A 16,454-nucleotide genomic window follows, 5' to 3' on the forward strand; every position below is an offset into this window, starting at 1 on the left:
TTTTTTTATATTAGATTGACGAAATTTTTGTGATACTACGTAATTAATATAATAAATCACTAATAGATGTTAACTGCTAACCAAGTACTATAAGTATTTGCTAAATCTATTTAAGTAATATAAAAGTCTGCATACCTGTATTCCATTAGGTCTTGTGTTAAATTCTTCAGACGGTGGAAGAGCAGTACGAAGTACTGGCAATGGATTGCTAAGGATTTCTGGATCCTATAAAATATATAAATATCATTAAAATGTTGGTCATTGGCCATCTCATTCACTGTCGCAGGCAGATGATATGTATTGAAAAGTTTCTGTTGACTGATGCTTTTTAGAGGAAGAACAGTTGTATTATACATAGTTAGACCTGGTAAAGGGATACGATCATTTTTACGTGTTGAAGAAAAGTGTAATGGATTGTGCCCTTTAATCCAATAAGTCAATAAAATTTACAAGAATATTCTGTTACTCTTTTACTTTGTTAAAGCTAGTACATGTCAATGGTTTAATTATGCATTTGCATCGTTAAAATGACAGTCATTTCAGTTTACTTGGATGACATAATTTAACTGCCTTCCTTTGCGTTGTTTACAATTTATAGTTCCAGAGTGTTTGTTCCTATACTTACCACCTGAAGGAAAGTATTAAGTCTGTCGAACATTGAGGCAAATGTCGGTCGCTCTTCAGGAATGGGGTTCCAGCATTCACACATAAGCTGATAGATTTCGTCAGGACAACCTGTAGAAGTTAAATGTTTGAATAAGTGCTTTACTTTAGCTGAAAAACTATGTTAATTTGAAGAGCACATTATGAGTGAAACTTAATAAACAATAATTTCTTTGCAATTGCCAATGTATGATAATTCGAAATTTAACCTATTTATCTTAGTGTTTAGTAACATACCATAAGGTTTTTCAAGTCTTCCACCCCCTGAGACCATTTCCATGACCTCTCTATTGGAGCACCCTGTATACGGCATGACTCCAAGAGAGAACACTTCCCATAGCAGGACACCAAACGACCTAAATAAGACAATACCAATTAAAAACTAAACTAAGGGTGGCTTGCACCAAACATTTAAACGCAATCAAATCAATTTCTGTCTTGCATTGACAGTATAATATCCAAATCAAAAGAGCAAAGATTCAATTTTGATTAACTTTTTGGTGCAAGCCCTTTTGATACAGATAAGTAAGTAAATTACCAAAGGTATGCTTAATTATCTTAAGTCCCAATTCAGCAAATCACGGCGCTGCATACCATACTTGAATAAAGATGAACGTAACATTCTCAAGTTGAAAACTAAGCATAAAAGTACCAAAAATTGTAGCTGTCATTTTTACTCACCAAACATCAGTCTTAATAGTAAACACTCCATCGATGTAAGCCTCTGGAGGCATCCACTTGATGGGCAACATGGCTTTGCCACCTTTCTTGTAGTAGTCTGAGCGGTAGATGTCTCGGGCCATGCCGAAGTCTGCTATCTTCACCACTCGGCCCGGTCCACGCGAGGTTAGCAGGCAGTTGCGGGCAGCGATGTCTCTGTTTTAGAGGACAATAAAACGTTTGATATTTATTTTTTAAGGCTTACTAGGCGTTTGATATTTTTATTTATCTTATAATCTTGTAGGGTAATGAATTTCCAATATAAAAGGCCGCTCCGGCTAAAATTAAATTGCCTTCTAGAGACTTGGTAGGTACCGTCACAGTGGCAGAGAATCCTGACCCCCTTTCATAGTCTACGTCTTAGTTGCTAGATTCAAGAAATTAAATCAGCATAGCGATTTTAAAAAAATGCTATGAACCCATTTGAAGTTATGATATATTTTATCAACTTGCTGCGCTTGTTCGTAAATGTGGCCTTTAGTAAATTTTATATTTACTGAAATGAATGGACTAATGACCGATCATCACACCCACTATTGTCACATCTAACAAAGTCAAAGTCAAAGTCAAAATTTTTTATTCATCGTACAAATATAAAATTTTCTGATGAACGTCAATTTTTACAAATTACTCTCCGTTCGGACAAGGGGGGGCTCTTTCTGTCTAAGGAGAAGAACGGAGGCAAGAAACTCCTGAGCCATCTTTTCAAAAAAAAGACTTAAAACTAGTTGGTATACAATAGGTACTTATAAGCTTAATAATGATTATTATAATAATATGAGCAGAGCTAACTACTTATCACAGCCATGCATTAACGTCCTCTAAGTAATCATCAATTTTATAATAAGCTTTTTTACAGAGTTTCTCTTTAATGTAACACTTAAAATTATTCTCTGGCATTTGAGCAACTTCTGTTGGAAGCTTATTATAAAATCTAATACAGTACCCTAAAAACGATTTATTAACTTTCGCCAGACGCATCGCTGGAAAAGCCAGCTTATGCTTGTTCCTAGTATTAATGTCATGATTACTGCCAATTGTATCAAAAGTTGAAATATTCTTTCGTACATACATTAAATTGGAAAAAATGAACTGACATGGAACTGTAAGGATGTTAATTTCTTTAAATAGTTCTCTCAATGAATCCCTGGAACCTAGTTTGTATATAGAGCGGATGGCTCTTTTCTGTAATACAAATATAGTTTCAATATCAGCGGCTCTTCCCCAAAGCAAAATGCCATACGACAATAAGCTGTGGAAATAACTAAAGTAAACTAATCTGGCGGTTTCAACGTCGGTCAGTTGTCTAATTTTCCGTACAGCAAAAGCTGCGGAGCTCAACCTTCCAGCCAATTTTTCAATGTGAGGTCCCCACTGTAACTTTGAATCTATAGTCATCCCAAGAAAAACAGTATCATTAACTAGGTCCAATTTATTCCCATCTAGAATAATGTTAGTATCGCATTGTCTAACATTCGGCAGTGTAAATTTAATACATTTCGTTTTCTTAGAATTCAATAGAAGATTATTAACGGTAAACCAATCGTGTATGTCAGATAGAATAGAATTAATTTCATTAAAATTATTTTCACTTCTTTTAACTTTAAAAAGCAAAGAAGTATCATCAGCAAATAAAACTATATTAGTCAATTTTTCAACCATAAAAGGCAAGTCATTAATATAAATGAGGAATAAAAATGGTCCTAGAATAGATCCTTGAGGGACGCCTATCTTTACATGAGCCCCCTGTGATTTAGTATTGTTAATATCGACCCTTTGTTGCCTCTTGTCTAAATATGAAACTATCAAATCTAAAGCCTTTCCTCCTATTCCATAGTATCTCAGTTTCGAAATTAAAGTCTGATGGTCTACACAATCAAACGCCTTCGATAGATCACAGAAGACTCCAATAGCATCGTGATGGTCTTCCCAGGCGTCAAATATGTGCTTAATTAACGCAGTACCGGCATCGGTTGTTGATTTGCCTTTTGTAAAACCATACTGTTGGCTATGAAACAATCGAGCTTCATTGAAATGCAAAAGCATCTGATTGAGTATGACCCTCTCAAATATTTTACTCAAAACTGGAAGAACCGAGACAGGCCTGAAATTTGCAGGGTCCTCCATATCCCCACTCTTGAACAGAGGTATAATTTTACTCAATTTCATAAGATCTGGGAACACACCTTCAACGATACATTTATTAAAAATGTTAGCCAAAATTGGGGCGATTTTATTAATAATAGAAAGAACAAATTTAACTGACATTCCCCACAAGTCTTCAGTTTTCTTCATATTTAAAGACTTAAATGTTTTTATAATAGTTAATGTATTAATATATCTGAATTTAAATTCCTTATCGGTTGAAGGTGCGTTCTCCTTCGCCAGGGTTTCAGCTAATGTAGCTGAAGAATCTAGGTTGCAAGTAGGTAGTCTCTAAAGGAATGTTCGTAAAAAACTCTTCAAAGACTCTCGCCACCTCGTCATTTGATGTTATTATGTCATTGCCTACCTTTAAAGATAAATTAGTCTCGCGTGTTCGATTCTTCCCCGTTTCGTTATTAATTATATTCCAAATGGCCTTAGATTTGTTAGCCGAGTCTTTAATCTTGTTATTAATAAAAATTGTCTTCGCACAGTGACAGACACATTTGTACATTTTGCTATATTTCTTCACATAAGATTGAAAGTCAGGGCGGAGTATGAATGTTTTCATCTCATACAGATCATATAATGTCGCCCTGCTTTTGCGAATACCATCTGTAGCCCAGTCACAAAATTTAATTTTATTGTCTATCAAAACTTCCTTCGTTTTAAAATTACTCTCAAACTCATCAGCTATTATCTTAAATAAGTTAGTATACATCTCATTAGAATTGCAATCTACTTTAACCTTCGGAAGTTTTTCGTCTAGTTTCTTCAAGTAATTGTCAATTTTCTTTGTAGTAATCGGTCTGCATCTCACCTTAGTTTTATTTGTCTTGTCAGTGTTTACTAAGGTAATGGTCTGCCCACTGTGGTCTGACCTCAGACAATTTATCACACTACTGTCTTTAAACTCACAGTTACAGAATATGTTATCTAGACAAGTGGCAGACGTGGATGTAATTCTAGATGGTTCCAGAAAGACATTAAAAAGATTAAATGATTTAAAAAGTAACAGTAATTTCGACCTATTAGGAGAGTCACTTAATAGGTCAACATTAAAGTCACCACACACTATTACTTCCTTTTTACTATTGGAAGCTAACCTTAGACTAACTTACCTATGTATAAACCGCTTAGCTTCCAAGTATCGGCAACCCTTGCAGATGTCCAACGCACAGAGAAGCAAGTCCTTCATAGTGAGAGCCGTGGCCCTTTCGATTCTCGGACGACTCTCTCTAAGGAAGTTCTTCAGATCTCCACCAGCTAACAACTCTAGCACTATGAATCTGTTTGAGGGTATAAAACTCTTGTCAAGATAAGTGGGTATGTGAAGTTTTAACGGTGGAATGTAGAAATGAAGCAACGTTTTTGTTTAAAAGACACAATACACACTTTAAATGCTCCAAAAATCAAACAGTGCTGAAAGTGGCCTTATTGCATATAGCTATCTGTAGCAGATATTTTTTGGATGGAATAGAGATGAAAATTTGACAGAACACTTTTTCAAGGAAAATATATAATTAATAAATAAGAATTTTACCTTGGATGCCGATCGAAGCATACTCCAATCAGATGGACGATGTTTGGATGGTTGAATTTTGCCATGATGGCTGCCTCCATAAGGAAGTCGGACTCAGCCTGAAACAAACATTGTATGTGCGTTTAAAAAGTAACTAATACAGAGTTTTATGTCCCCAGAACTTCAGCTTTACGAGGCAGTTTCAAAAATTAGGAAAGATATTGCTGGAACAACATTCCAACACCATTTAAAGGACAAAATTGCTACTGACCTGGCTCGAAGACAACTCCGGTAGTGTTTTGACTGCGACCGGCATTTCCACCGTATCCTGAAGCCGATGCTTGTAAAGACCCTGGTAGACCTCACCAAACGCGCCTTGTCCGAGGGCCCTGAGTGATAGATTTTGCAGTAATTAGATTATTATCCGCTAGATGTCACTGTCAATAATGAATAATGTTATTATTGGCCTCTAAAATAAATAAAAAATTAAGAAAAATATAAAAGTTAAATGTGTAGGTCTTTAGTTAAACTGGACGGATTTCGGTTGCCGAAGCCTTCAAAACTTTTTCAAACTCCAAACTCTCATCAGAAAAGGTATAAATATAAAAATATAAACACATAAACATAAACAGATACACATGTCAAACCATAGCTCCCTTAGTTTTTGCTTAGGGTGTAGGTACTTTTAAAAGACACATAATAAACATTTATGTCTGACGAACAAAGTACAACAACAAATTAACATGCTGTTAGTGTCAAACAGGTAATGCTGAAAAGGTTAGGTACAAAACATAATATACAGATGAGTGCTTATAAAGTGTTTTGCAATTTTCTCTTAATCTAAATAAAGTTATTCAGAATTTAGAATCCCTTTTGAGATGTGTACTTTATAAAGGCTCACTCAGTATATTTCGGTCAATTATTAAGGCCTATTCAGACATTTTGTTTATACATATTTTGTCACACGATTTTTGTAACTGAAAACATTGTGATGTATGATGTCAGAATAGGCCTTAAGATAACAAATGCGCAAGCAATCTTTGATATTACGGTTGAACGAATGAATAGATATAATGTTAACGAATGAATGGATGAAATGAACGAAGTTAGGTTAGGTTTACACAGCACAGTCTCTCTTCCAATACTTATCGATTTTTATGAAGTAATGATAGGAACATTGAGCGATGACATGTCAAGTGTTACCTATCTATGTATTGTGTACAAAGAAACATACCATCTCCATGGATTGTTACGGCTGTGGATGAGAGGAGCTATGGTTGCTCAACGGTTATACGCCCGAATAAAATTACATGGTGGGTGTAATGAGCTCTTTGGAATCTAATTTATGCCTAGATACAGTTTGAAAACGCTAATTTGAAGAAAAATATCTTGCCTATTTGTGGATAAAAATAGGAGTATAAACCCTCAAAATTGCTGTAACGTACAGTGAAACTATAAAGTCCTGAAATTAAATGAGGGCGCAGCTATCTTTCATGTAGTAACCCTATATAGCGAACCAAAACTGACTTTGATACTTGAAATTTTGCCTGTGACTACCTACCTTATTTCTGTATTTAAAAACAACTTACCATCCACCAAAAAGCTCATTATTCAAGCTAGAAGGTATTAATATGAAGGCTAATAGTGAAACCAATAAATATTTATTTAGATAACGTTATTAAACTGTATAAAATATCCGGATTTGTTGACCAAGGGCACACATAGTAAAATCATCAATTTCTCTTTTTAGACGGCCTGTTCTGTTTCTTCCAGGAGATAGAAATATTCCATTAAGTATAGAGCCCTGTTTTGCAATATGCCAGACGGTACTGTCCGATACTCCTATAAAATAAAAATGCTTATTTGAAACTACCCTTAAGTTAAGAAAAACCGAGTTACAGAATGAGAATTTAGTAAGTAAACAAAAAATATAACTTCAAGTATCAAAATGTTATGGTTTGACTCAACTTAAACCAGCTCAAACCTACAACCAGCGGTATGTAAACAATTCAGCAAAAGTACCTACTTATCTAGCGCTAGCGTGCAAATACTAAATAATCTAAGATTTCGCCCATAAGGAAAATTCAAACACGCAAATTGTTGGATTAGTTAAAACGTTCCGAATATTCTATTTAACCATCACCATTACGAGATTTTTTTATTAGTGACTGACCCGAAAATAACTTAATCTCTATACCTAGGTAACTACAGCAAAACAAATGCTAAAATAATAACAAGGTACCGGATCTATCACTAAAAAAAATATCCTCAAAAAATTATGTTAACACTGGGCAGAGAAACCCAACCCTCGTATCGTAACATTGACACTCAATGGTCAGCTTTATCTGCCCCAAACTGTACGCATTTACCACACGCATTCAAAAATCACCAAAACTTACTTGACCAACTTAAGGCTCTCCCTAGCGACTTGCGGCAACCCCCTCACATCTATCCCCTGGGGTAGGATGCTCTCACTCCCGTAGTGGGGGTTGAAGGCTGACAGGGCCCCCTCCCCGCCCCCTGGCGGGTTGCGGAGGCGGTGCAACTGGACTTCTTGCTCTAGAAGGTGTTTCCGACGGATTGCGGCCTCTTTTTTGCGTTGGTAGGAGTTGTCTGGCGGTGGGAAGGTTGGTTTGAATAATTGTTAAGCGAAAATTCAGATATCTATGCAAAATGACGGATAAGGTGAGATATTACTTGGAATTTCTTGGATTAATCACGTAAAACATTAGGTAGGTATTATTATTGTTACTATAGAAGCAGCACGCGTGTTTTGAAACTATACAAGGCCAGAACGCACCCATAGTGTACTAGCACTGTATAGTTTCAAGTGAAAAAAAATATTATTTTACTTGAAAATATACACGATTTGTGCGTACTAATCGCGTATACTTTCAAGTTGGGATTTACTGAATCGTTCTTGAAAATATACATTGCTATTACGCACGTTGCTTGGTTGGCGTACTTGTCGTATAATTTATACCTACATGCTGATTCTGATTTACTTAACTATTTCGGTAAATGTACAAGACTACAATTTACTTGTTCTGCCTGTCATACCTATAGAATGTTGATAAATAACAAGTAAGAATACTAATATCTTATTATTTATATGAATTAAGGGTGATACCTATTACACTCACGAGCAATGAAAAAGTTCCAGTGGCGATAGCTCCTGAACGGAAAAGACTAGCTTAATGACGCCGTGGGCAATATTAAAGTACATTTAACAGTGTATCAAAATATTATTATAACCAACTAAAAGAGTAAATATTGATCAAATCCTAAATTAAATGTTTTAAAAAATTGGGGTCATTTGGTGTTGACCTTTTGCTACTTGGACTTATTCATTGCTCGTGAGTGCAGTAGGTATTACCCTATAGACCTATTACAGACATATTTTTCATCAAGTTTTGAATTCACCGTAATTGTCTTTTATGAATTGTTCTACACCCTCTTCTGAGATAATTTTTACTATTTAAAACAGTTCTTCAGTTTTATTTAAATCAATTTACTTTTTAACTGTACCATGTAATGTAAACAAAAAACACGTTACGAAAACAATGCCAAGTGCTGAATGATAATGCAATGTTTCGAAAACAATAGACTTATTACTATTTCGCATGAAAGAAAGAGAGAGCAACAATTCAGAAGGGCTACCTGGTAACTAATCACGTATAGTTTCAAGTGCTCGGATGGCCGCTTGGCACTTGAAAATATACACGATTAGTACGCAGTGGTAACTGCTGCAGTATATTTTCAAGCCATAATTTTAGCCCAACTTACTTGAAAATATACGCGATTAGTGCGTAATGGCCTTGTATACTTTCAAGTAAATCATGGCACCATTTTAATTTGAAAATATACGTGAGCCCACCCTCTGCGTTCTGGCCTTGTATAGTTTCAAAACACGCGAAGCAGCACTCCATGCGTTGTGGCTATTTCATTCACGTGAAATAGCCACAAACTAAGCTAGGGGCCACTTGCACAGTCATATTAAATCTAGATTTAGTGTTAAATCTCTATTTAAGCTATAAATTTATATCGATTGACTTTTCGTCTCCGAAATAGCAGGGTCGCTGCATATAAAAAGGTCGGTCTTAATTTGGTCGGTTAACCATAATTTTCAAACGCAATTCGCAGTTAACTTGTTTGTTGTTTTTATCAGTTTCACGCTCATAAACTGAAAATCAAATTTCACAACGCTCGCTAACTGAAGATGTAGGTAATTTTCTATGGGTTAGATTAGCTATAGTGCGCGCGGAACTAGTTGGCCGCGACTTAGGTATGTGAGCGGTGGGACGGGGAGGCGGGGGCGCTTGGACTTAGTAGTAATGACATTGACAACAAGCGCCCCCGCCTCCCCGTCCCACCGCTCACATACCTAAGGCGCGGCCAACTAGTTCCGCGCACGATACTTACACAGGTACAGACAGCCGCACAACACAATGGCGAGGGCGACGATGAATCCGCCCGACATCACCATCGTCAGGTACCACGGGATGCGCAGCCAGTCGTCCTCGACTGGAACAAGATGGGATGTTTATACTGTCTACTATAAAATGTACACTTTTGGTAACTTAAAAAAAAAACTGGTTTAGATTACCTATTGCAAAAATATAATCCTATAAGTTTATACATAATTAAGTATATATTTATCATAATTTCCTTGCTGTTTTCCATTTAACGGAATTAAAGTTTTTATGGCATTTTCAGACAAAATTAACAGTTAAAAGAAGTCAGCCGATTCCCCGATAGTACAATACAACTATAAAAATATTGTGTACCAAATTATCTCATTTAACGGTTCACGATTACATTATGTTCAATCATTCAATTATGTTCACCTGGAATATGCGATTATAGATACTTTGAAATTAAATTAACATTACTTTTCAAGACATTACAGTTGGTAGTTGAGAAGCGATATTATGATGTTTTCGACCACTTCTGCTTTCATTATCATTAGTAAGTTTTTTTTAATTTAACAAAGTTTTTTTTCCTACAAGTACAGAAATATTATTGAAACTTTTGCGACTCCATATAAATCTTTCGAGACTCAGAGATTTTGGTTTGGGCTAATTGATGGAGCGTTTCAGAAGCGGAAAGCTAAAGATCGCATCCAGTGGCGTGCTCTGGGAGAGGCCTACGTCCAGCAGTGGACTGCTATAGGCTGAAGATGATGAGATGATGATGGAGCGTTTGATAGGAATAATCGTTTTATCGTTAGCAAAGGCTAAGTGCCAATTTCTTCATAGTCTGTTATCTAACCGTCAGGGATTGGTTCATCAATTATACGTCATCTCCATATAAAATTCATGACAGATGTGTAAAAAGTCAACCACTACTCCCTGGTTATGCTCTAGCCGACTATGGAGAAATTGGCACTAAGCTTGACATGTGAGTAATGTAGCGTTTGAGATATAGGTGGGTCGATGACAAAATTATTTCGTTATTAATTGCACCTAGACTGTTTATCGTCGTTATCCCCAGCCTTGGCAGCCACAGCGACTGCGCTAAAGGATGCTGGGGTCTACATCATCGGAGGACAACCCTCGAGCGTCGAAGAATACCCGAGCATAGTGCAAGTGGAAAGACGTGATGGAGGCAAATGGCATTTTATTTGCGGCGCAGTAATTATTTCCAAACGCACCGTCGTATCTACTGCGAACCGCTTGTTAGTAGCCCATTATTCAATAAGTTCTGTTACCTATTCTCTATACTTGTGACCCTGATGGGGACTTGAACAAACGCGAATTTGTATACCCTATACAAATTGAGTCGATTGTTACTTCTCATCATCAGCCAATAATCATTCACTGCTGGACATAGGCCTCTCCCAAGGAGCGTCACAACACTCGGCCCTCGGGCGCGGTCGCGGGCGCGAACCGCCGCCTTTACTCTGTACACGACGAAACGGAATAGGACAGACGACTGTTTTCTGATTGGCATGAGCTTTGTTTGTGTTATTCTCGGCTAATTTCTTTAAGATAATAACGAAAAAATGGGTGCCACTCCTAACAAACTACCTTTTTACAGCTCTAAAAAAGTTAAGCCGTGTAATCTGCGTATCCGCGCAGGATCCAGCAAATATGAAAAGGGTGGCCATATTGTCCGCGTAAGAAATTACCAGATCCATCCCGACTTTGTTAGAAAAAATTGGACTTCTAATATCGTTTTGCTAACGCTAAGGACACGACTGCCGATGTCTAATGTTATACAGCCTGCTTTTATCGTTCCATCCGGTTTGGAAGTGCCCGACAACCATGAGGTTCAGGAGGCTGGTTGGGGTGAAACGATGGTAAGTTTTCTATTAAGTACTTGGTATGATTGCACGGAGCAGTGGTCGCTCAGTCGGGTCTGGAGCGATGGTAGCTCAGTCGGGTAAGTGCCCGCTTCTCACGCCAGAGATGTGGGTTCGATTCCCAGCGCTGACATGTACCAATGAGTTAATTTAACTTAAGTACAATGTATACCATCGCTCTTACGGTGAAGGAAAACATCGTGAGGAAACTTGCATAAATATCTAGATTTAGCACATCCAGATTATGTGAACCCACCAACCCGCAGTGGACCAGCGTGGTGGAAATGGTCCGAGAAAGTCTAAACTGCCTTCCTAGGCAGGTTCTAGGTTCCATTCGAGATTGCCAGGTGCATGTAAGGTGGCCTGCGCCTAAAAGTATACAGGCGGAGTTTTTAAAATAGCGATCTCAAGCTCACATGCTGCTCAAGCACATCCACATAAACACCACTGCTACACACATCACACACAACACGTCCCCCGATTTATAACAGATGTACCTGGTCCCTTCATCATCAGGGATCGCTATTTTAAAAACTCCGCCTGTATACTTTTAGGCGCAGGCCACCGTACCTACATCCCCACGAATAAGAGAATAGAATAGAGACACCCACAGTTGTTCAGATTGACCCTCTGCTAAGTCACCCCCTTTAGACTTAGTATACCTACCACTTTGCAACACCCTGTATAAGGAATAGTCTACCTACCACGGAGGGCTCAACACCACCACACAGAACAATACCACATTTTGTCACGCGTCGCATACTGGTGTATACCTACGTCGTCGTACGATCGTCGTATAGTTACGTCACTCGCAGATCCTTCTTTCCTCTTCAAGAGACGCACTTAAACAATAGTAAACTTAGTGTCCGGTGTTGTTAAAGTCGATTACGAGTCTATTATGACGCTCAATACCATTTTGGTCTTCTAGGACCTTTAAAATATATATTTTTCTTTATTCCTTTTAGTTCAGTAACCATTCCGAAGTTCTGCAACAAGCGATCGTATACACAATAAACCACGACGAATGCAGCCGTCGTTTTGTCGCCGCTGCCGCTGGTTATCAAGCTTTACCGGAGAACATGATTTGTGCTGGTATCCTAGACGGTGGAGAAAGATACACTTGTAATAGAGACTCGGGAGGGCCTCTCTACATGGATGGCATGCTTGTTGGATTAGTCGCGACGACCCGTACAAATTGTACCGATCTTTCACTTACGAGGTACACTAAGGTGTCTGCCTTCACCAATTGGATTAAAAGCAATGCTGAATAAAATTCTCGTGAATACACGGTTCTTTCGGGTGAAATTGTTTTTTTTTCATGAAGCATGAAGGAGATATCCTGTCCATATAATTAAGAATATAATGGATTACAATAAATTTATTTAAATGAATTTAAAATTGAAAATTTTTATTGAAAGTGGATTTAAATGTAATTTTATTTAATTTATTAAAATGATTAAAAATTAAAATATGTACATATTGCCCGTCGCTTTCATTTATAAATTGAAATAAGTCGTAACAAAGTAGAGGTACTGGAAAGTGTTTCTAGAAAGATCAAATTAAAGCTTAATTTAAGAATTTCATTTACATTGAAAACATATTGTTTAATTCAATTGATTTGATGGGGGTAATTTAAATATTTATAATTAATAAAAATAATTTTAATTTTTAAATTACCCCCATCATAATACTTTAACCCCCATTTATTTAATGGGTTAAAGTATTATTTAAAGAAAAAATTTAAAAATTTATAAATAATTAGTATAGTAATAGAATTATTGAAATAATAATGAAAATAAAACATTAAAAAAGTAATTTTTAATGGACAACATTTCAAAAAACTAAAGCTGCTATAAATCGAAAACCATTTCGAGATTTAGCTCTAAAAGCCACGAAAAAAATATTTTTGAATTTTTTGTATGTATGATTTTGGAGAAATTCATAAAATAGTAAAAAAGTGCTGATGACGTCATGCATTAGGTGCGATGCATTTTGTTGCTCAAAGCCTATTGTCACTGTCATTTTTGATTGACGTTGACGTTTTATTGTGACGTTTTGTTGTTTATTTGGGTCATTTTCATAAATTCTGTTCAGACACTTTTTGACTTTTTTTTTATTGATCGTACCTATTTATTTTATGTATAAAATGGTTGGTACGCATTAAGAGATGACTCGCTATATAATATTTCCCAGAGCATGCCACCGCCTACATAGCTGAAAAATTTGGGGTACATTATATTTATTTTAAAATAGTAATATATTATGTATTCATGTATTTCAATTATGCTTGACTGGAATGCTTAGTAAAAATATATGTTTCATTTTAACTATTTTGTATCATCAGAATTATCAATGTCACACTTTTTTTGTCATTTGAAAATGACCTATTTCTTGGTTTTCAGTTGACAGTGTCATCTACGTTTTTTTTTCGAGGCAAGGACAAAGGACTAAAATTAAAATTGAGCCTAATATGTGATGTCACTTCCGGTTTTAAAATAATAAACTTTAAAGCTAAAAATAACATGGAAAAATTTATGTAAATAAAAAATAAAAAAATACGGGTCCTCTAATTTTTAATAAGCTTTCCGAATAGCTAATAAAAATATAGGGTAAAAAAAATGAAATCTTTATTGGGTAGGCGTAAGTGAAAACAGCGAGATTAATTTTTGTAATTTGGATTTTTATTTGGATGTACACGGTTAGACAGGTGAGACGATAAAGAGGAAGACGTCAGGTACACATAGATGAAGTATAGAAATTACTTTTCTTAAATACAACACAATCACACAAATAGGTTATACTAGTTTACATCATTATTCCAACAGTGGCCCTTAAACTAGTATAATAATATGCACTGTGACCTTACTCCTTAAACGTGAAACTAATTCACAAACTTAAGTTACAAAAACAAAAGTACTACTTAATACAAACCAAGAACATTCAAAAATACAATCAGTCTCTATAAAATTATACATTCACTACATTTTGTGTTAAATAGTGGCCCTTAATAAAAATAATAAGCATGTTGCAGTCCTATGGCACCCCAGAGGTGCAGAGGGTCTCCACTAACGTCCGCCACTTCCGCCTATCTTCGGCTGTAGTTTTGGCCTCACTCCAGCTTAGTCCAGCGGCTCGCAGCTCGTTTTCGACGCTTCGGCGCCATGTTTGGACAGGGCGTCCCCGGGAGCGCTTGCCATTTGGTGGCCTCCAGTCAAAGGCTATAGTTGCGGCATTCGTAGCTCCTCTCCGTACAGTGTGCCCAATCCATCTCCACTTTCGCTTCGCAATTTCCTTGCCGATGGGAGATTGTCGGCACAGCTTCCACAGATCTTCGTTACGTATTGTCTTCGGCCAGAAAACGCGTAGGATCGACCTGAGGGACTTATTGACGAACACTTGCAGTTTGTTCGTCAGCCCTTTCGTCACTCTCCACGTTTCGCAACCAAAGAGCAATACGGACTTCACGATGGAGTCGAAGAGGGAGATTTTTATCCGCCTTGTGAGCACATTCGAGTCCCAAACAGGTTTGAGCTGGGCAAACGCAGCCTTCGCCTTCTTGATCCTGCTCTCTATATCCTCGTCTGCTCCTCCCTGACAGGTGACCGTGCTTCCGAGGTAAGTAAATGCATCGACCGAGTCCAGGCGTTGGTCATCGAGTGTTAAGGCGTCCGAGGTTTTAGCCTTGATACGCATATCGACTGTTTTGCGTCGGTTTATTCGCAGACCCATTACTCTGGCTTCCTCCTGCAGGTGTGCGAGTTTCTCTTGTAATAGGTCGAGAGTTGGCGAAATCAGCACGATGTCGTCCGCGTAGTCTAGGTCCTCTAGGACACCTGAAGCCCAGCTTATACCTCTCGGGATAGTAACCACGTTCCTCATCACATCGTCAAGGAGAATAACAAATAGGAGCGGTGACAGGAGACATCCCTGCTTGACGCCAGCTGAAATGCGTATTGGGGCCCCAAGCTCTTTTTCGTGTACGACCCTACATGTACTGCCCTCGTATAGCGAGCGTATCACTTGGATGATGCAGGCTGGTATGCCTCTGCGTTGTAGACTTGACCACAACGCGGTCCACTTCACGGTGTCGAAGGCTTTTTCGAAGTCTACAAAGGCCAGAAATAGCTCCGACTGCCATTCGACACATTGCTCAATAAGGACCCGTAGGGTGTTGGTGTGGTCAGTGCAGGAGCGTCCAGGGCGAAAGCCAGCCTGCTCATCTCTGAGGGTCACTGCTACTTTCGGCGCGATGCGGTTTAGCAGGATCTTAGCTAAGACTTTGGCGGCAGCGGGCAGTAGCGTGATGCCGCGCCAGTTGTCGCATCGCGATGGGTCCCCCTTTTTTGGAACTTTCACCAGGAGTCCTTGTTTCCACTCAGCGGGTACTTGTCCGGCTTCCCAAATACGGGTCAAAAGGGGGAACAGTAAAGTAGCAGACATTGGAGCATCAGCCCTCAGCATATCTACATGTATATTGTCGATACCTGGCGCCAATAAGCATAATAACAACAAAATAAAGATACAAAAATAGGAACCTTTACCCTAATAATAATAGGTACAGCAATAGGGACATTTACCCTATACACGCTTCTGACTCGAAGGAGGACCTGCACTAGCAGCGGAACCATCAGATGACAGCATCAATTCCTCACTGCCCACTGCCACTTGCTGTGCAGTCCGACCATTGACAAGAATAAAGAGAGGACATGCCATATCAACGAAAAAAAATGCGCTTACCTAAACTTTGGTGTCAATTAAAATGGCGGCTTTTTTCTTGAAAAATGTAAACAAACAAATTGTTTGACAGCTGAAGTACCTTGTGTTTGGATGTCAATCTTGGTCAATCAACATGGCGACCGATCGCAATGTTGTAATTTTAGGCAAAGACAAAACTACTGTTGTCCTTTTTTACGTACGATAACACCAATAAGTTAAAAAGAGACGACGATATATTTTTAAGTACCGATTTTTATGCCAAGTCCTCTTTATTCTTTTGTCAATGAGTCCGACTCCATCACGTAGAAAATGTCACCATCATCATGACTTTTCTACAAGCGCTTGCTGATTCCTCTTTCACTTCTCATCTCTGGCATTCTTGCT

The 16,454-nt window shown here is 37.8% G+C and overlaps 1 protein-coding gene and 1 non-coding gene across 2 annotated transcripts in view; one reads left to right on the plus strand and one right to left on the minus strand.

Moving 5' to 3' along the window:
• The window catches only part of LOC105393449 (ALK tyrosine kinase receptor), a 54,316-nt gene that overhangs the window by 8,211 nt on the left and 29,651 nt on the right, over window positions 1–16,454 (minus strand). The window contains exons 17-25 of the mRNA XM_048632177.1: window positions 9,473–9,574; window positions 7,450–7,663; window positions 5,322–5,439; window positions 5,072–5,169; window positions 4,650–4,817; window positions 1,345–1,539; window positions 901–1,019; window positions 626–735; window positions 136–225 (exon numbers count right to left, since the gene is read on the minus strand). Of these exons, the coding sequence (XP_048488134.1) occupies window positions 136–225; window positions 626–735; window positions 901–1,019; window positions 1,345–1,539; window positions 4,650–4,817; window positions 5,072–5,169; window positions 5,322–5,439; window positions 7,450–7,663; window positions 9,473–9,574 (1,214 nt within the window). The remainder of the gene's footprint in view (window positions 1–135; window positions 226–625; window positions 736–900; window positions 1,020–1,344; window positions 1,540–4,649; window positions 4,818–5,071; window positions 5,170–5,321; window positions 5,440–7,449; window positions 7,664–9,472; window positions 9,575–16,454) is intronic.
• On the plus strand, window positions 10,479–12,908 carry LOC105393441. Its single transcript, XR_007268126.1, has 2 exons — window positions 10,479–11,351; window positions 12,320–12,908. It is a non-coding gene; the product is annotated as an uncharacterized LOC105393441 (transcript).

The sequence above is a fragment of the Plutella xylostella genome, chromosome 31 (assembly GCF_932276165.1).
Source record: "Plutella xylostella chromosome 31, ilPluXylo3.1, whole genome shotgun sequence".
Classification (NCBI taxonomy): domain Eukaryota; kingdom Metazoa; phylum Arthropoda; class Insecta; order Lepidoptera; family Plutellidae; genus Plutella; species Plutella xylostella.